The sequence below is a fragment of the Xenopus laevis genome, chromosome 6S (assembly GCF_017654675.1).
Source record: "Xenopus laevis strain J_2021 chromosome 6S, Xenopus_laevis_v10.1, whole genome shotgun sequence".
Classification (NCBI taxonomy): Eukaryota; Metazoa; Chordata; class Amphibia; order Anura; family Pipidae; genus Xenopus; species Xenopus laevis.
Genome location: NC_054382.1, coordinates 119080412 through 119101390, shown reverse-complemented (window position 1 = coordinate 119101390; position 20979 = coordinate 119080412). Strand labels below are relative to the sequence as shown.

Genomic DNA, 20979 nt, shown 5'->3' with positions numbered 1-20979 from the left:
CTATGGTGTCTAAGTTAAAGTTCTGCAGCAGGCAACCTGCAGTATGTGGGTAGGACTTGTGAATGGGGATACAGGGATCGGTTGGTGGGTCTACGTGTTAGTTCTTGGGTCGCATATATATAGCAAGGTTTACTAATTTAAACTTTTTTTTGCCTCCACCAACTTGATGATGTAATGTTTGGTTTTCAGCAATAGTACTTTCAAGATAATGGTGGTCAGTGGGTAGCAAGTTGGCTTGTGGGTCAATATGGATAGTACGTCCAAGCAGATAAAAACTTGGGTTGCAGGTTCAGGTTTCACAAATCTGACCAGCACAGGACTCTAGCCTAAGTGTTATGCTAAGGCACCATGTCTGCTGGTTTCTGCTTGACCCTAACTGTAAAGTGAAGAAAATACGGCTGCCAACCACTTTAATTCCTGGACTTTGGACTTGATAGGGTCTGATGCAGCCAGGGGCACTTATGTCTATGAATAGGGAGAGGTTAAACAAAATATTGGATTCCTACTGCCAAGTTGCATCTAAGTGGATCCTAAAACCTAAGGGCTTATGTTGCAACCCCTTTAAATATTGCAAAAACTAAATAGGAAAAAAACAAAGACTTGAAAGAGTGATTTATTAAGGATGGAACTGGGAAACAGGTTGGTTCAGAATGGCCAGAGACAGCCCTGCTTAGTGTCGAACAAATATACTAAGGATCCACCACAATGTGGTGTTAGTTATGGCAATGATGGCTTCTCATTAATAGTACAGGTCCTTGCAAGTCTATCCTGATGGGGCATGTGGGTAAGATATGGCTATGCCGAATATATTTTAACACATACAATTGACTCTTTATGCAACAGCATAGAAAAAAAGAAAGTCTGTATACACAAGTGCTTTTGAAGCTATTCCTAAAATGTTTTTCTTTTTTTTTTCTTCTTTTTATTTTAATGTTGTGTCTCTATTATTTAAAATCTACTATACAGGTGCAAACCATATGTGCTACACAATAACTATACAATAACATTACAAATGACTTTAATATAAAGTTCTTTAAATAAAAAATAACCAAAGCACAGCTGAAGTTGGGTCCAACACTGCCTCCTGGACCTGGCTTGCCAGATCGGTCAATATATATATATATATTTCCTTAGCCGTGGCTTGAGAGCAGGAGGTCAGTGCTGGGTACAACTGTATAAACACTGCTGGTAAAATAAATATTTGGAACAAAAATAAAATGGCACCATTAATACACTTTTACACATAATCGTTATGGAATAACACTATAAATCTTCAAGTCATTAAGAATAAATGGATATCCTGATTGTCCAGATGTAATTTAAGCAGCATCTTTCATTTGACTGCATGAAACAACACACACTTCGCGGTACCACAATCTCTCGCTATTTGACGTGTTCCGCTGCATGTGAAGAGCAGTAAAACTTTTTGTGAGTAATAAAGTTTGAGAGGTTGTTAAACTGGATATCACACAAGCGGCAGTACTTTCCACTATTAGCAGCTGGACTGGAGCCGTTTATATTTTTTGATAGGTTGGACAGCTGGTCCTCGGTCGAAGGAGTTGATGGAGAAACATTTTCGTTGGCCGTTAGAGGTTTGTCAGACACCCAAGATGGCGATTTGCTGGCGTCTTCTTGCGTAGGATTCTGGGAAATGTTTTCTTGCTGAGAATTGACGGCTGGCCTCTCCTCTTGTTTCAGTCCACCATTGACTATAACCATGCCTCGGTTTTTTGGCAACAAAGGGAGTGACTCTTTCTTTATCAAAGAACATCCATTTGAAGGTATCTGGCTTTTGGGAGACTCACTTCCGACATTTGTGCTTTGATCTAAATCCTCATTGTGAATAACAAGAGAACCAGAAATGTAATCACTTGGCTTGATTCCATAATACGGAGAGAGCTGATCTGCTACTTTAGCTTTTTTTATTGCTCCGGGGTAAAGGCATTGTGAAAAAAAAGCATTTTTGTTTTCTTCTTTTGTGGCAATAAGCTGGGCTGCCTCGCTAAAGACTTTAAGACCTTGAAGAGTTGCTAAGTGCGTAGAAAACAAGTTCCCATTAGGCGACAACTGTTTGGAATTTCTGGTCTTTTCACATTTAATGACATTTCTATCAAAATTGGCCTCAGGGCTGCTTCTTTCACTCTCGGGGTTGGGGAAAACTTTATTCTCTAGGTGGCCCACATCACTGCGTTGATTTGCTGTGATCGGGCAAAAATTTTGCTTGTGAGTTAGGTAGTTTTCCACTTTGTTAAAACCTATTTTGCACACTGTGCATTCATGATAGTCCAGAAGTCGTTTCGGGGACGTGCATATTCTGTCTGACTGGGCTAAACACTTCTTGCTTAGGTCTATTGGGGCATCTGTCTCAAGAGTAGAATTGGCAGAATGGGGGGTTTCACATTTCACAATGGGGACACATTTATTAATAGAAAGGGATGTTTCCAAGTGCTTTGGAACAACTCCTGGAAAGATATCACACCTGGGATGATAACATTCTCCCACTCCCTCTGCTGATTCCTGTGCAGATGTACATGCGTTACCAAGGTTTGTCGTCACCTGCAGAAAATGCTGCTGGGCTAATTGTGGCCTCTGGTCTGGCTCGGGAAGACACATCTCGTACATCTTTCTACGCTTCCTGGTGCGCATAGTTCTCTGCATGGCAGGCACTTTGTTTGCAGCTGTTCTTTTCATTGGGGGATCATGACGTGTTGCACAATAATACTGTTTATGGACCATGAATGTCTCCTGTCTACTAAACGTTATATTGCAGGCTTCGCATGTAGTTTTGTTTGGGTCACTAGTGTCCCCATCTAATTGTGGTGTGGTGGAATTATTAACCTCGGCAGGTTTGTCATTGGATTTTTCATCAGTGGGACTTCCAGCTGTCAACTTTTTAACTTCTGATGCAAGTTCCTTCTCTCTAGACTTAGCGTTCGACCCTAGGAGTTCTAACATGGCCCCAGAGCTGATACAAGGCGTTTGCAGAAGTTGATTGTCAGTGTCAGAAGGATGGAGAGATGAGTTAAGGATATTGACCGTGTTCTGTGCATTGGAGGGACTCACAGCTTCTGGGTTTTTCTCTATAATATTTGCAAACTCAGATTTCGTCATGTGCTGCCAACGGCTGCTGCAGTAGAGCTTTTTATGAACCAAGTAGTTGTCAAAATTGTTGAAGGCAATATTGCACTCAAAACAAGTTGCCCCCTTGGGCATTAAGGGACTGTAAATTACAGGGGGGTAACTATTGCTCCCATGTCTTAGCCTTCTATGTACCAGTTCTGACATCTTAGCAAGTATTTCTGAAGCTTGTGGGACCACAGTTATGTCATGAGGAAAAGCAAACTGGGAAAGAAAAGGTCCCATGGGAAATGAAGGCCCAAGTGTAGACTGTACTGGGGATGAAGCAAGTCTGGGGCTAGAGGGTTCAGACTTTATTTTAGTATATGAAAAGACATTCTTATGAGTTGCCTCGGGCCTCTGGTTGGAAATAAAAACATGCTGTTTTTTTTCACACTTATCCACCTCGCTGTCAGAGCTTGCCTCTTTATTCTGTGCAGCCTTTTGGCTTTGTAGAACCTCATTTTTATTCAACAGCTCCGATGTCTGTAGTGCATTCGCCTCATTGCCACTGGGAGAGTGCTCCGTGTCAGCTTCCCGTTGAAGTTTACCTCCAGGAACATGAAGCTCCTGGTGCTGTAGGAGTTCCCTCTGAGTCTGAAAGCCAAAATGGCACTGGTTGCATCTAAAGGCAGCGTGAGTCAGATGTGAGAACAGGTGCTTGTGAAAGTTAATGACGGATTCAGCAGTGTAGTTACAAACTGTACATTTCAGGCTGGCTCCAGGAGGAAGGAACTCTTCAGCTTTAACACCTGCAACACATACATAGAGTCATTTATATGCAATTATTGTGAATACCTGGATAAACAGACTAATTTACCTAAAACATACACCTCTCTTTTTTTTGAAACATAACATTTTCCCAACATGGTATACTTGAGTTATTGTTTCTACTTCTATAACTGCCTTTTCTCTAATTCCTTAGACCAGGATCCATATAGATTACAACATACACGTTATGAACACAAAAGATAGTCTTCCTTGTGTCTCACTATAGTCTTTGCCATAAAACGTAATAACACTCTGATGTTCAAAACCATTAGCGATGCATCTATTTTACTATATTTACAATGAACCAATGACCAACTATATAAAGAACAGGTCCCCCACTGGGCATGCTATTAAGATTTCCATGTAGGCAGAGCACCTTAAAGGGCATGTAAAGTCTAACATAGAATAAGGCTAGAAATGCTGTATTTTGTATACTAAATATAAACATGAACTTACTGCACCACAAGCCTAATCAAACAAATAATTTATGCTTTCAAAGTTGGCTACAGGGGGTCACCATCTTGTAACTTTGTTATACATCTTTGCAAGACTAAGACTGTGCACATGCTCAGTGTGGTCTGGGCTGCATAGGGATCATCATAAACAAAGCTGCTTGAGTTCTGCATGGCTGGGAAGTAAGGCGGGGGCTCCCCCTGCTGTTCATAAGTATGATTGTTTCCCTGCTCAGCAGTTAGGGACCATCTGACAATTCCTATCCACAGCAGTAAATGAAGGGAGAATTTCACTGCATACAGTCAGGTTTCTTATAAAAACGGTACAGATTTTTTAATTAAAGTATATTGGAGATAGGTTTCTTTTTCATTAAAGAAAGTAAAAATGGGATTTTATTTTTTTGCCTTTACATGCCCTTTAAAGGAGAAGGAAAGGTTCAGTCATTGGGAGATGAAGAATGTTAGCAGAAAACTGAACCGGCCCAGGGTTCTTCTTAGTGAACATCATGGAGTGATTCAATTCTTCCCCTTCTTCTTACATCAATGCCTGGGGTAGATGCTTGCGCAGTAAAATATAAAAGCCTTCTTTTTGGCTTTTCACTCTACTGTGCATGTGCATACACATGAAGAAATTAGGAGCAGGAAAATAATTGCTCTATGGTGCTCGCAAAGAAGGGCCCTAGGCTGGTGCCATTTTCTGCAAACAGGAGCACTGGCCCAGCATATCAGGTAAGTGATTAAACTCACTGGAGGGTGCCTAACATTTGGCACCCCCACATATTATAAGCACTATCATATGTCCATGTGTATGTACTGTAGCTAAAGGTTTATGGCACACCTGTATCTTGGCTACACTGGAAACATTGGAGGCATTGAATGTTATGTTGGCCTTGCCAAAGACTTTAATAAAGAAAAGTTGAATGGGATGCAATGCCTGAAATAGTATCCAAGCAAACTGAAATACTGTGAAATATGCAAGTTCTCCTTACAGAGACATTGAGAGACACCAAAGGCTCTTGCCACAGTGGCAGCAGTGTTAAGGCTCAATAACAAGAGCCAACACTTGGGGCTTGTACTTAGTCGGGGGTTGATATATCCTCCAAACTGTGTAGTCCATAGTGGAGGAATAATATATACTTACCACTATGAGAATTTAGGTGCATTTCCAAAGCTTTTGCATTTGAGAAACTTTTGGTGCACTGCGGGAAGGGACATATACTGGATAGCTGGTGAGTATTCTCTTCAATGTCTTCCGGTAGGTGAGCATTTTCTCTTTGCCTTCCACTACAGTAATACATGAGATGTGCTTGCAGGTTCCGCTCACTTCGATACCAAATGCCACAGGATTTGCATGGGAAAATATCTTCTACAAAGACACAAAATAATAAATGTTTGAGCTATAAGTAACTTTAAAGGAGTACATAACTCTGTAAGCTAGTCTTAAAATAGTTACAATTAGGAATGTGACACATGAACATTTTCTCCATTATGGCCATTGTTCCGAAAGGCTGGAGGGGAGGTATTTGGGGTGTGACAAAAGTTTCTGGGTGTTGCCAAATAGGGATTCTGGTTTGTGCTTGTAAACCCAATTTGGACTGCCACCTTGTAGGAGGCTCTACTTGGAAGAAGACTGTTTTCTTTACCCAACCAAACCGTACCTCCAAGAATAGAATATTAAAATAAGCACCTGAGGCCACTGGGAGCAACATAAAAGGCAAGCAACTTGTTGCTCATGAGCCACTGGCTTGGGATCACAAATTCAGAAGTTGTTTAGATGGACTTTTGTGGCTGGCAGTAGATAGATTTCTCCAGCTGCTAACCAGTTTAGCCAGTCATCTGGAACTGACAACACAATATTAGCAATAAATTTTTTTAAAAAAATTAGGTATTTTCCCCCAACACACAGGTGTCTAGTTAGCAACACAGGCACCACTTCTCCTATTTTTCAATATAAAGTATCATCATGATATGTTTTATCTTTTCCATAGACAACTGTGTGTTGGGTGAGAAGCTAAATAATGGTCATTCTGATTTATTGTCAATATGCACAATATTAGCACAATCAATACCACCACAACCATAGCAAGCTTTCAACACTTTCTTAGCTGATCTTGAAAATGGAAACAAAATGATCTAAAATCTTTCTATGGTTATCATTCTAAGGCAGTGATCCCCAACCAGAGGCTCATAGAAGCAACATGTTGCTCTCCAACCCCTTGGATGTTGCTCCCAATGGCGTCGAAGCAGGTGCTTATTTCTCAATTCCTGGTCTGAAGGCAAGCTTTAGTTGTATAAAAACCAACTGTACTGCCAAACAGAGCCTCCTGTAGGCTGCCAGCATAAATAGGGGCTACCAATAGCCAACCACAGCCCATATTTGGCACCCCCTGGAACTTTTTTTATGCTTATGTTGCTCTCCAACTTTTTTTACATTTAAATGTGGTTCACGGGTAAAAAAATTGAGGACCCTTGTTCTAAGGTATCACCAGTGGTGTTTTTTGGTGAGACAAGGTAATAACCTTTCTCCAGGCTGCATTATAATGGTAACTTTAAGAACCAAATTTTAATTTCAACTCAAAATTCAGACATTCAACTTTTAGATAAACACATTCTGCGGGTCTGTGTGCAGGGGGTGCATAAGGTCTGCTGCCTCCGGTGTCAGCCGGTCTAGAAGAGGCACCCTTGGGTATTAACTTGGCATTGCTTTAAAGGATAAGTAAACCGTTAAAATAAAATTAAAATGTGATACTGTGTAAGGCATTCAAAGTGCTACAAGAAAACACTTTTGAGATGATATTAAAAGATAAATAAACCTTTAAAATAAGTGAATGTAAAATTAACAAGAGTGCTTTGTCATTTACATTCATTATTTGTTTTCTTTTTATTCCAAGATATTTTACATTCACTTATTTTAAAGGTTTATCTTTTAATATCATCTCATAAGTGTTTTTCTTCAGCAATTTGACTGCCTAACACAGTATCACAGTAGATACAGCTAAATGGACCATATAAGATCATGGTTATTAGTGTAACTGCTGGTTTATTCGTCTTTATTGCATGTACATTCTTGAATGTTTTTTTTTTATTCACTCAGATGCAGACTAGAATACATGACACCTACTGTTTACAATGGCTGTAGGCAAAATAGAAGCCATAGCAGCTTGCTGAGGAAGCAGTTGTATTGAATCCAACAAGCGCGCCGGATACATTCCCTCAGTGAGAGTCATCTGAGTGGCAGCTTGTAGCCTTGAGTCAAAATCCACAACAAAGGCAATTAACTCTTCCCCCTCGGCGATAGACTTGGTCGTCGTGCACCACAGTTGTCCTCCTGAAAAGACAAATATAGAATTTGTGTGCTGGCTTGTAAGGCACTTTACAGCTTTCTTTATAGGTGAAGATTATATGCCCAAAAATGCTTTATAAAGGAATAGACAGTAGTTTTCTATAGCAAACATGTTTCGATGGAATAAAAAATAATTTACAAAGTGTTATCTGCTCATTAGTGATGGGCGAATTTATTCGGCAGGCGCGAATTCGCGGCAAATTCACGCGATTCGCCGCCAGCGAATAAATTCGCAAAACGCCCTCGAAAATTTGCCCGAAAAAAATTCACCGGCGTCAAAAACGAGACGCCGTTTCGTTTCGCGAAACGTCGCAAATTCGCCCATCACTACTGCTCATCAAGAGAAAAGCACAAATCCATAACTGCTCTGCATAAAACACTGTGCCATACGTTTCAGTTCCCATATTCCATAAACATGGTTTAGCGCTGTTCTGCTCTCCCCACCAGTGAGAAATGCATCCATTTTGATAAGTAATATTCCCATGTTTATCTTACTAGATAACCGGCCATTCAACCGCACTTCATTTTTCACCAGCAAGAGATTATAATATTAAAACAACTAGTTACTGGAATCTGCTGCAGGAGATAAGGTCAGAAGATATTCTTCTAAAGGCACAAAATGTAGGCAATGGATATTGTATTGGATCAACTGCTCATTGCTTAAAAAAAATTAAAAAAAAATAAAGTGTAAATGTGTTCAAATTCACAATAAATGGAATGTGTGAGAGAAAATACTTTGTTATTAAGTTATTTCCGTGCAATATTTGTTAGAAAAAAACCAAATTTACTGTACATAATAATGGCCTTTCAGCCAATTTTGAGCCACTCAAGACTAATGGAATGTTCCTTTTTTGGAAAAAACGGTGATTCAAAAGCATTGCTTATTGTATAATGAACCCCCTGCCCAATATCTGTGCTACCTGAGCTCTCAAAAGTAATAATGCAACCTCAAGCAGATTACACTCTCTTGGGTCAGTAGAAGAATCAAGATTAGGCAGTATGAATATCGGTGGACTATTGGTGCAGTAAAATGATCAAGATCAAGTTTTGTAGCAGTAAAAAAACCAAGGTCAATCAGTTTGGACTTTTTTGTGTCAGGAGAAAAATCAAGATCAACCAGCTTGGGTGTTTTGGGGGAGATCAAAGAATTAAAGGAGAACTAAACCACGCTAGTAACAACACCCCCGTTAAAAGGCATGTAAAGTCTAAAATAAATAAGACTTGGAATGCTGTATTTTGTACACTAAGTATAAACACAAACTTACTGCACCACAAGCCTAATCAAAAAAATAATTTATGCTTTCAAAGTTGGCTACAGGGGGTCACCATCTTGTAACTTTGTTAAACATCTTTGCAAGACTAAGACTGTGCACATGCTCAGTGTGGTCTGGGCTTCTTAGGGATCGTCATAAACAAAGCTGCTTGAGTTGTGCATGGCTGGGAAGTAAGGCGGGGGCTCCCCCTGCTGTTCATAAGTATGATTGTTTCCCTGCTCAGCAGTTAGGGACCGTCTGACAATTCCTATCCACAGCAGTAAATGAAGGGAGAATTTCACTGCATACACCTGGTGATAGGAGGCGAAACTGCGCTAGCGACAGTCTCTTTTGCTAGCGAATTATCCTCTACTCCTGTTAGTAAATTGGTGATGTCCCTGTGGATTGAATTTCTAGCGATGGCTACTTCGCTCTTTAGAATCAGGAATGATACCAACACTCGATGGCTAGTGTAGCGGGGTTAACTCTGCGTGTTTATTGCTTCAGTGATGTAACGTTGTGTCAGTGATGTAATGGTGCGTCAGTGATGTATTGTTTCGGGGGCGTACCCCTTCTGCGCGCCCCTGAAACGTTACATCACTGACGCAATAAACACGCAGGGGTTGACATTCCTGATTATATAATAGGAGAGGTGCCGACCTCTCTAACCAGCACCGCTGCACCGGGCATTCGCACAAGAGAGGAGGGGGAAAGAAGAACACATTGGTTCGTATACTTCGCTCTTTAGTAAATCTGCTGCAGGAGCATGTGCTGTTATAGCCAATTAGGCCCAACTGCTCATGGCTCCTGCAGGCTTACAAGTAATTATAAAATCACATTTTTTTGCTACATTAAAAGCAGTGGAACTTTTCAGGAAAAGTTGCCTAAAACTACAATTAAGAATACTGCAAGCTGCTTTGGTATGGCCAGTTAAAAACATGTATCAAACTAAAATACATATTGGATATTTGTGCTGATATTAAAGGAGTAAGCAGAGTTTAAAAATGTCTCCGCCTTGCCAAAATTTCCAGTTATACTTTTCATTATTTTAAATAAATCAGAGTCTGTGCAATGTCACTGAGCCCTTAGCCGATAAACCCTAATTAAGATTAAGACAAGACTTTGGAAACCAGCCCATCATTAGCAGACATGATAAACACAAAAAATACTCCCCGCTTGTCAACTAGCCGCAGCTGAAAAGCTTTACATAGCTATCTGTTGCTAGGTTACAGAGCTGACAAAGCCTCAATTATCTTACATTCGGCAGACGTACCTATGTATCATGAAAAATAATATGAAAAGTCTATAGACACATGTTTGTTTTGTGCTCTCCTGAACATTCAAGGATTAGGAGAATGCCAAATGAATGGATTAAATACATAAATCCAGTCGTTCGACTTCTTGTTTTACTAAGAAAACCCCTTTCCTTTTGCATAGGGTACAGCTATATAAACAGTATACAGGTATGGGATCCGTTATCTGGAAACTTGTTATCCAGAAAGCTCCGAATTACAGAATGGCCTTCTCCCATAGACTCCATTTTATCCAAATAATCCAAATTGTTAAAAATGATTGCCTACTTCCCTGTAATAATAAAACAATGATACAAATGAAAAGCAGTTGCGGCTCACCAAATATTCTTATCGGCTTGTCCCACGGGTTATCCTGTGCTTGATATCCCAAAATAGAGACATTAATAAGAGTTGTGTTGTTGTGGTACAAATCCAAGGCGGCAAATTTAATTACAATTTTCTTTATTGGGGAGTAGAGATACACAACATGTTTCGGGCAATGCCCTTTATCAATGCCCTCGATAAAGGGCACTGCCCAAAATATGTTGTGTATCTCTACTTCCCAATAAAGAAAATTGTAATTAAATTTGCCGCCTTGGATTTGTACCACAACAACACAACTCTAATTAATAATAAAACAGTAGCTTGTACTTGATCCCAACTTAGATATAATTAATCCTTATTGGAAGCAAAACCATTCGCATATTTCTTCAGCTGGCTTTTTTGTCTATTTTATCTTTACTTTTTCTTTAAAGGTTAAAAAAACATCATTTTAAGGGGCCACTATACTCAGGACCTGTTATCCAGAATACTAGGAACCTGGGGCTTTCAGATCTGTCCGTAATTTGGATCTTCATACCTTCAGTCTACTAGAAAATCAAGTAAACCCAATAGGCTGGTTTTGCTTCCAATAAGGATTAATTATATCTTAGTTGGGATCAAGTACAAGCTACTGTTTTATTATTACAGAGAAAAAATCTGGATTATTTTATTATAATGGAGTCTATGTTCATTCTGTAATTCGGAACTTTCCGGATAACGAATCCCATACCTGTAATAGGTGTGTTCTTGCCATGCTGATTATCTCCCAGCAGGAGAGCAAGTAAGTATGACACGGCGCCACGTCAGGCAGCAGCAGAACACGTGTTTTAATTAGACTTAACTAAATGAAGGTTTTAATAGACCTCCATGTTTTTGTTTATTCTGCACTGCTCCTTATATTGCATTTTATTGTAGTCCAAAACCTTTCTGTTAGTGACATTTTTCATAATAAACTTTTAATTCTCCCCAAATAAAGCTTGTTACATGGCCAGACATAGAGGCAAGCCATCTGGTAATGTACAAAGACATATTTATTGACCCTACTATTGTGTTTTAGAGACTGTGTAGTCAACTCCTCACAATGCAAAGGTACAAATTCCAATAGAAGGATCAATGACTTGTGCATTGATCAGGGAACAACTTATTGTAACCTTGCCAATTGAGTGAATCTATGGATCTATTTGGCAACCCGTGTGCAAGACCAAATCAGGCTCACCTAGGACCCAGAGCCCTAAGATCAGTCTATGGGAACCTGTTGGGAGATGACTGCATCACTGATGTGGTCTTTTCAAATATGCAGATAAGATATGTGGCCAATTTTTAACCATATTTTGGTTGGACAGGCAGCAGAGAGGGCCTCATAAACTGTCCAAGAAGTTGCCAGACAGCAGCTGCATGGACTGCTTAACAATAAGGGGCCCATTCACTAAGCTCGAGTGAAGGAATAGAGGAAAATAGAGGAATTTCGAAATTTCGAATGGTTTTTTTGGCTACTTCGACCATCGAATTGGCTACTTCGACCTTCGACTACAAACTTCGACTTCGAATCGAACGATTCGAACTAAAAATCGTTCAACTATTCGACCATTCGATAATCGAAATACTGTCTCTTTAAAAAAAACTTCGACCCCCCTAGTTCGCCACCTAAAACCTACCGAGGCCAACAAGGTTTTTCTGATCGAAGGATAATCGTTCGATCGATGAATTAAAATCCTTCGAATCGTTCGATTCAAAGGATTTAATTGTTCGATCGAACGATTATTCCTTCGATCGTTCGATCGTATGAATTGCGCTAAATACTTTGACTTCGATATTCGAAGTCGAAGGATTTCAATTCGGCAGTCGAATATCGAGGGTTAATAAACCCTCGATATTTGACCATAGGTAAATGTGCCCCTAAACTCAACTGTTCCAAGCATTTTGATCATTTGAACATGAACATTATTTAGTACTATTGGGTGTTAGAGCTCAACAACAGCACTGAGCTTTAACATCCTACCAAATCACTAAGCCTCAAAATCTGACGAGCATTGCTTTAAAATTAAAACAATAAAATTTGGAGGGGAGCTGTTTAACATTTCAGAAAACTCTTTGCCTGACTCCAATAAATAATTACAGAGCGTGGAAAAGACATTTCTATATTTATAGGTTTATTTTGTTCTGACCGCCATTAAAAATCCGTTACAAAAAAAATCACAGAAAGGATAAATATGCCCTTAAATGGCAGCAACTAATAAATCTGCCACATAACCAAGTAAACATATATCAAAGTGTAATGTACAGTTCGTTTACATTATTTTTCTTTTTTTTGACTAATTAAAGACACCCCCATTCATAATTTAAAACCACAGATCTCTCATTAGGCAGTACCCCCCCCCCCACTTATATCTATATGTGGCCACATTGTTTGATTAAGAGAGAAAGAAAATATATAATGGATTCCAGTTCAATACTGTTGAAATCCTTGACAGTGCAGCGGAGGATGGAAGAGAACTTATGAATTCTGTGTGCCCCTTCTTTGAAAAATGCTTTGGAGGTCCCTTTGTGCACTGGCGAATACAGTAGGAATATGAGGTATTGTGCTGATCCTCCTGCACAGCACCTGATAAAAGAATAAAGAGCTGTGACATATTCTTAAAACAATAGAGGAATTAAAAGGAAACAATAAGCCAGCTGCTTCATTAATACAATCAAAAGAGAGCCCGGCGCAGAGGAGTCTAGATAATTAAGCACTACTGTTTTAGGCCTCCTTTCTTATAAAAATGGCTTTTTTTTAAAAAAAGTAGTTAACCAGTTCATAGTGGCTGGCTACATATATGTTCTTGCTTATTTCCTTTGATTAATGCCCCTTCTGAGTCCTGTATCATGCCAACTCATGCTTTGTACAAGTTTCCCAACAAAATGAAGAGTACGTGATAAACATCAGGAGGATGCACGGCAATAAATCAAAGCTTTCGGCACACCGTCTCCGGCTGGCAAATTCTCACCCTTCTCCACTCACCCTAGCTGTTGGTCCTTTAATTGGACAGACAGAAACATTGGGGAAATAGTAAATAATTGTTAACTTGGGAGGGGAAGTCAATCTTTAAATCGGTCAGTATATAGGGGGATGCAAAAAGCTCAAAACAATTGAAGTTTTTTTTTTAATATAAATCAGAACTTGTAGGGGCAGATTTACATAGGGTCGAATATCGAGGGTTAATTAACCCTCGATATTCGACTGTCGAAGTTAAATCCTTCGACTTCGAATATCGAAGTCGAAGGATTTAGCGCTATTCGTTCGATCCAAAGATTAAATCATTCGAATCGTTCGATTCGAAGGATTTTAAACCATCGATCGAGTGATTTTTGTTCGACCAAAAAATGCTTAGGAAGCCTATGAGGACCTTCTAGCTTTTAGGTGGCGAACTAGGGGGTCGAAGTTTTTTCTTAAAGAGACAGTACTTCGACTATCGAATGGTCGAATAGTCGAACGATTTCTAGTTCGAATTGTTCGATTCAAAGTCGAAGTCATTGTTGTAGCCCATTCGATGGTCGAAGTAGCCAAAAAAACAACATTCGAAATTCGAAGTTTTTTTTCTTCTATTCCTTCACTCGAGCTAAGTAAATGGGCCCCTTAGTGGAAAAAAACTTGAATTTTTCGAGATTTATTAAACTAGATGATAGAATAAATCAGAATGAGAAAATCCGACATCTCAAACCTACCGAGGTTATTATTAAAATGTATTTATAGAGCACCAACATATTTCGGAGCGCTGATATGAGTCAATGGGAGAGGTCCCTATCCTATATGGAAGTTTCTGTGGCCTGTGCTGGGTTTAGCCTGAAAATCCGACTATTTCGGACTTTTCCTGAAGAAAAAAAAGCCTGAAAAAATTTAGCATTTCTGGGAAAAAACGGCAGAGTTTTTTTTGTGTTTGTCACTGATCCAATTAAATCGTGATTTTTAAATAATAAATAAGGTCTGATCGTGGATTCTAGTTAGGTAGGACTTTTTTGATTAAAATACTCAGATAAATTCAGAATTTGATAAATAAGGCCCATAACGTTGATTACATTTTTATATATTATTTTTGCATCTTTCATCTATTCCATAAATTTCCCACTGAAGTGACAAATTATGACTTTCCAGTGGGCAATAACTATTGTAGACATTGATCTAGAGTATATCATTTTATAAATAAAAGGAGGTGCATATGATTTTGTAATCATTTGAGACCAGCCTCCTAGTACCAAATAGATAGTTTTGCCACTCTGCCTTCACAAACAACATGTAGCAGGGCAAAATTGTTAATTGTTTAAGTACAAATGTATAATTAAGAGTTAATACAGGTATTTCCAGGTGAACTACAAGGGTCGAAGTGGATTATCGAATTCAAAAACTTCGAATTTCAAAGAAATTTTTAGGTACTTCGACCATCAAATAGGCCAAAATTCGATTTGAAAATACTTCACAAATTCGACCATTCGAAAATCGATGTACTATCTCTTAAAAAAAACTTCAACTTCGCCACCTTAAACCTGCCGAATTGCTGTTTAGCCTATGGGGGACCTCCTAGAAGCTCTCTGAGTCTTTGGCTACGTTTTTAGAAGTCAAAGTTTTTTTTTCTACGATCCTTCAAAACGTTCGATTCGAAGGATTAAATAGTTTGATCGAACGATTATGACTTTGCTCGAAAACTGTAGTTTTCGATGGAAAAAATACGACTATCGAAGTATCAAATTCGATGGTCAAAGTTTTTTAACTTCAAAATTCGACCCTTAGTAAATATGCCCCTAACTAAACCCAATAGGCTGGTTTGGATTAATTAAATCTTAGTTTGGATCAAGTACAAGGTACTGTTTTATTATTGCAGAGAAAAATGAAATAATATTTTAAAATTTGGATTATTTGATTATAAAGGAGTCTATGGGAGACGGCCTTTCCGTAATTCTGAGCTTTCTGGATAACGGGATATATATATATATATATATATATATGTAGAACTTTACATTATCTTACAATGGAATAGGTTTTTAAAACATAAGGATGATTTATGAGTATGTTTATAAGAGACAGGCTTATTTCAATAGCAAGTAAATTAAACTTGTTATTTTTAATGTTTGACAAAATTCAGGCCAAGTCCATATTCCCCTGGTAAAGATTATGTATCACACTGGGAGCCTCCTAAACGGAAATCCTTAGAAGTTCTGTGAGTGTAAGAAGCTTATTCCTTTCTTTTGGGACCGAGTTCAAATCCAGCCTTGATCGGGTTGAGTATACATATCCTTTCATTAGATGGTTGTAACAGTCTTAGGTGAAATTGTTTCCTTGCGGACTAGAGTCTTTAAACCATTAACTATTTGGCACAAAAATAAGGTCTCATTCCAAAAGCAGGAAAGTGATGAGTGAAAGAGTCTCCCCCAGCACTCCGAGGATAGAGAACTCGAGGCCCCAATGTGCCAACATCTGACACTTGCTGCTTTTAAGATAAACTCTCAGCACTTATTCTTGTTGGTAATACATTGTATGGGCTTCTGATTTGAGAACCTAATGACTTTGCTTTCATCTCATTCTAATATCTCAAATGGACTAATCTGCCAAATAAGAATTTGTGAAAAATGTGAGCTACTGTATACTCTGTTAATTGGAACTACTGGTTAAAGGGTTATTGAATTAGGAAGCTTTTCCCTCTCTGTTGACTCTTTGATCTCCACAGATGCTTGTTTAAAGGGATACTGTCATGGGAAAAAAAATTTTTCCAAAATGAATCAGTTAATAGTGCCGCTCCAGCAGACTTCTGAACTGAAATTCATTTCTCAAAAGAGCAAACAGATTGTTTTATATTCAATTTTAAAATCTGACATGGGGCATGTGACTTGTGCCTGCACTTTAGGAGAGAAATGCTTTCTGGCAGGCTGCTGTTTTTCCTTCTCAATGTAACTGAATGTGTCTCAGTGGGACATGGGTTTTTACTATTGAGTGCTGTTCTTAGATCTACCAGGCAGCTGTTATCTTGTGTTAGGGAGCTGCTATCTGGTTACCTTCCCATTGTTCTTTTGTTTGGCTGCTGGTGGGGGGAAGGGAGGGGGTGATATCACTCTAACTTGCAGTACAGCAGTAAAGAGTGATTGAAGTTTATCAGAGCACAAGTCACATGACTTGGGGCAGCTGGGAAATTGACAAAATGTCTAGCCCCATGTCAGATTTCAAAACTGAATATAAAAAAATCTGTTTGCTCTTTTGAGAAATGGATTTCAGTGCAGAATTCTGCTGGAGCAGCACTATTAACTGATACATTTTGAAAAAATGTTTTTTCCCATGACAGTATCCCTTTAAGGGGTTTCATTTAGTGAGTATTTACTAAAACTCAACTTTTTTTTACTTTACTAAAAAAAATTTTTTTTTTACCAAACTCGAATACCCTTAATTTACCAATAATTATTCTCGAAAAAAATTGGTAAAACAAAAAGTCACCAAAACAAAATCATGTAACAATTTGAATCATGCTACCTTTTTGATTCAACGCTTGAATCATGTGGCTTTTTCAAATTGTTGTGCAATAACAATTTGAATTTAAAATTTGTTGTGTTTTCTAGCGAAAACCAGCGTCAAACACCCCAAAACACCTGAAAATCTTGAAGGCAAGAAACATATTCAAATGGTTAAAAGGACCTCTGCCATTGACTTTTACAGTCATTCAGCAGGTTTTAACTGGAGTATTTTTGGATTCTGATATTTTGCTGCTTTGATACATAATAAATTGCTAAAAATGTTAGATTTTTTTCACTAAAAAAACTCGACCAAAGAAATTGGACCTTTAATAAATAGACCAGAGTGTTCAATTTTCAAAATTCTAAAATCTGGCCAAAGAGGTCACTATCCTATACTATCTGGCACACAGGGGCATATTTGACAAATTTCACCAAAAATTTAAATTTACAACAATTTACTAGTTCACTGAAATATGAGTTTGGCAAATCTTTGGAGTACAGGTATGAGATCCATTTATCTGCAAACGTGTTATCCAAAAGCTTTAAATTATGGAAAGACCATCTCCCATAGTATAGACTCCATTGTAATCAAATAACTAAATATTTTTAAATGTATTTCCTTTTTCTCTGTAATAATAAAACAGTACCTTGTACTTGATCCCAACTAAGACTCAATACACCCTTGTCGGTGGCAACACAATCCTATTACCATATATATTCGAGTATAAGCCGAGTTTTTCAGCCCCCAAAATATGCTGAAAAACTCTACCTCGGCTTATACTCGGGTCAAGCGCAAAAACGGTCGCCGGCGTCTAAGAATAGTTGCCGGCACCTAAGAATAGTCGCCGGCGTCCAAGAATAGTCGCCGGCGTCCAAGAATAGTCTCCAAGAATATTTGCCGGCGTCCAAGAATGGTCGCCGGCATCCAAAAACAGATGCCGGCACCTCCAATGGGAACAGAAACCCTAAATTTTTTGATTGAAACTTACCAGAAGCTGCTGCATTTCTCACCCTAGGCTTATACTCGAGTCAATAAGCTTTCCCAGTTTTTGGAGGTAAAATTAGGTACCTCGGGATGGCTTATACTCGGGACGGCTTATACTGGAGTATATACGGTAGGTATATTTAATATTGAAAAAAATTTAAGGTATGGAAATCCAGAAAAATAAACATTGACATATTTTTTTCAGTCATAATTACACCATTGCTAAATGTCAACAATACACTAATTTACCAGGAATACCAATGTGTTTTTTGTTAGCTAAAAGTACAACAGCAGACACTTGGGCAGTTTATTTTCACCATTCAAATTGTATGGAAAAAATGTTGGCACATTACACTCACAATGACTAAAATATTATATTAAGTAACAATGCAATTGCTGCAAAAACATGCCAGCCATTCTGATGTGATGGAGTTGGACGATGAGTAAATTCTAAAATTGGTAAATATGCCCGAATATTGGATTATAATGTTTTGCTAAAAACAAAGGTACCGTGAGCAGACATCTTTGAAAATGTATTAAAAAATCCTGAAAATTCAATTTGTGCAGTGTCGGTATTACTGTGTGCAACTTGTTTAACAACACACACATTGTTATGGAAGTGTCTTATATTTGTTCCCTCTAGGTTTCTAATCAAATATTAAACAGATTAGCTAATATAGTTAGACCTCAGAATAAATATCAGCCTGAGCAATAATATGTACAAAAATCAGGTTGTCCCAAGGGGAGCCCACCGGATCTCCAAATCCAAGGAGTTGGTTACAAAGCTATACACCGCATTGCTTGTAAACAAAGACATTTATCAATTAATCATTTGCAATAAAGTGATGCAACTTCCAGCCGTGTCCCAATTGTAATTGGCTTCTCCATCTGCCTTGGAAAAGAACATTCTCTATCATCAACCACAAGCAAAAGAGCCAAATTGCTGCTAATGTCTGTCACTTAATACTTTTATTATACCACCAATTATCAGGAGCCAGTGAATTTGGGTGTATGTTTTGGAATGTGGTTGGAAACCATGGAACCTGGAGGAAACCAACACAGACACACTGGGGAACATATAAACTCTTTGCAGATGGTGTTCTGGCTGGAATTAAACCTAGGACCACAGCATTTGTTTCTAGTATGTCCTATGGTTTTTTTATTTTTAATTCAAAGTTTCCTTTATGGTACCACTCTACCACTCCGTGACCTCTTTCTTGTTTGTCCTCTCACTCCTCCTTGTTATCTCTCAATAAATAACAATGAAAGAATAAAGTTTATAAACTAGCCAGATGCTGAATGTTTACACAGAGAAAGAGCTTCAGTTTGGAAAAAAACAAAAGGACAGACTTGCAAGCCGACTTGAAATCACTGACACCGGTTCTAACATATATTCTGCTCGATGTGAATTTATTTTGACTTTGATAATGTGACTTTTTAGTAAGTGCCAAGCCTTACAACAAACAGTGACATGGCGCAGGCATAAACCATCTGTCAGATTCCCCTCTTGGAATACTAATACTGTATCTCCATGACATTTCAGCAATAAAAATTATTTATTTGGTGCAGAGATCTGGGCAGAAAAAAATATACTACAGGCAGGAATGACCTGTATCCCCTGCTGTCGGTCATTGTGGTGCCCGTGTGTACTAAAGTAAGGAGTCCTAAATAGAGAACATGCTCTATTGCAGGCTAAAAGGAGAGTCAGGGCCGTATTTACAATATAGGCACTCAAGGGCAGTGCCTAGGGCGGGAGCTTTAGGGGGTCGACCCTCGGATGCCTATATGATAAATAAAACTTTTGCTCTCCTGCCACGGGATACATTCACCAACTCGAATGTCAATTTGAATGTGAGATGTATCACACCATAGAAACCAGAAAGCTCTGCATTAAGGAATGGCTCCCATAGACTACATTTTATCCAAATAATCAGAATTTTTAAAAATTATTAATGATAATAAAACAGTACCGTGTACTTGAAGATATAACTAACACTTACTGGAAGCAAAACAAGTGTCATTTTACTGTATGTGAGTATAATTCAGCTATAAAAAGAGGTGTAAGCCTGCCCCTCTATACTATCACCTAAAGCTAAAATCTATTACTATTTGCTGTATATGGTACAGGGCAGGGCACACAGATGTCAGGGAGTCCTAGGCTTAACTCCGACCATCAGCAGACGTTACTTCCAATGTTGCCTTTGCCTGCTGTAACTAAACACGGATCTGGCACACTAAGGGGGTTATTTATTAAAGTCCAAATTTATCTTCTGCTACAAACTCCGCTCAAATCCGCTTGGGTTTTTTACGCTTATTTATTATTACATTTTCCCGAAAATTTGATTTGCAGGAAAAAAATCAGATTTTCGCGTTTTTTTTCCATCCAATTTTCACTAATTTCCTGAATTTTCACCCGCAAACTTGCATGAGGGTATTGCATGAAACCCAGTGCACATTAAAAAATCATCGGGACTTCTCCCATTGACTTATATGCAACCTCGACAGGTCTGAGATGCCGGATTTTCAGTTCTGACTTTTCCATCCACGGTTTTTAATAAATTCTGAAAAATTCGTGATTTTTTTAAAAGTCCGATTTTATTAAAAGAAAAATCAAGAATTTTTCGTGATTTTTGCATTCAGAGTTTAGTAAATAACCCCCTAACACTCATTGACATCAGTAAATTGAAACAGCAGCTTTCACTAATTTGGTCCGTTATTTTGGGGAGCCACTGCATTGTGTGTAAATAGCCCTTTGGCCCTCAATACACTTGTGTCCCCGTTTAGATTTTTTTCTCTATCATTTTGTTACTGTTCATGAGACAGAAATTCCTTTCTTTAATAAAGGCGGTATAAATATTTGGTTTTTCTAGAAACAATAAACTCCATTTCTTCTTCCTAAAATACTTAAAGACCACCAGCAGAGGATGCACTAAGACTTAACATTTCAGCATTCAACAAGCATTCTTTAATA

At 38.4% G+C, this 20979-nt stretch overlaps 1 protein-coding gene across 1 annotated transcript in view; it reads right to left on the bottom strand.

Annotated features, from left to right (window-relative positions):
- Positions 1–210: 210 nt before the first annotated feature.
- Positions 211–20979, bottom strand: part of zfpm2.S (zinc finger protein, FOG family member 2 S homeolog) — a 266012-nt gene continuing 245243 nt past the window's right edge. The window contains exons 6-8 of the mRNA XM_041567996.1: positions 7462–7668; positions 5482–5706; positions 211–3869 (exon numbers count right to left, since the gene is read on the bottom strand). Coding sequence (XP_041423930.1) covers positions 1384–3869; positions 5482–5706; positions 7462–7668 — 2918 coding nt within the window. The 3' untranslated portion in view covers positions 211–1383. The remainder of the gene's footprint in view (positions 3870–5481; positions 5707–7461; positions 7669–20979) is intronic.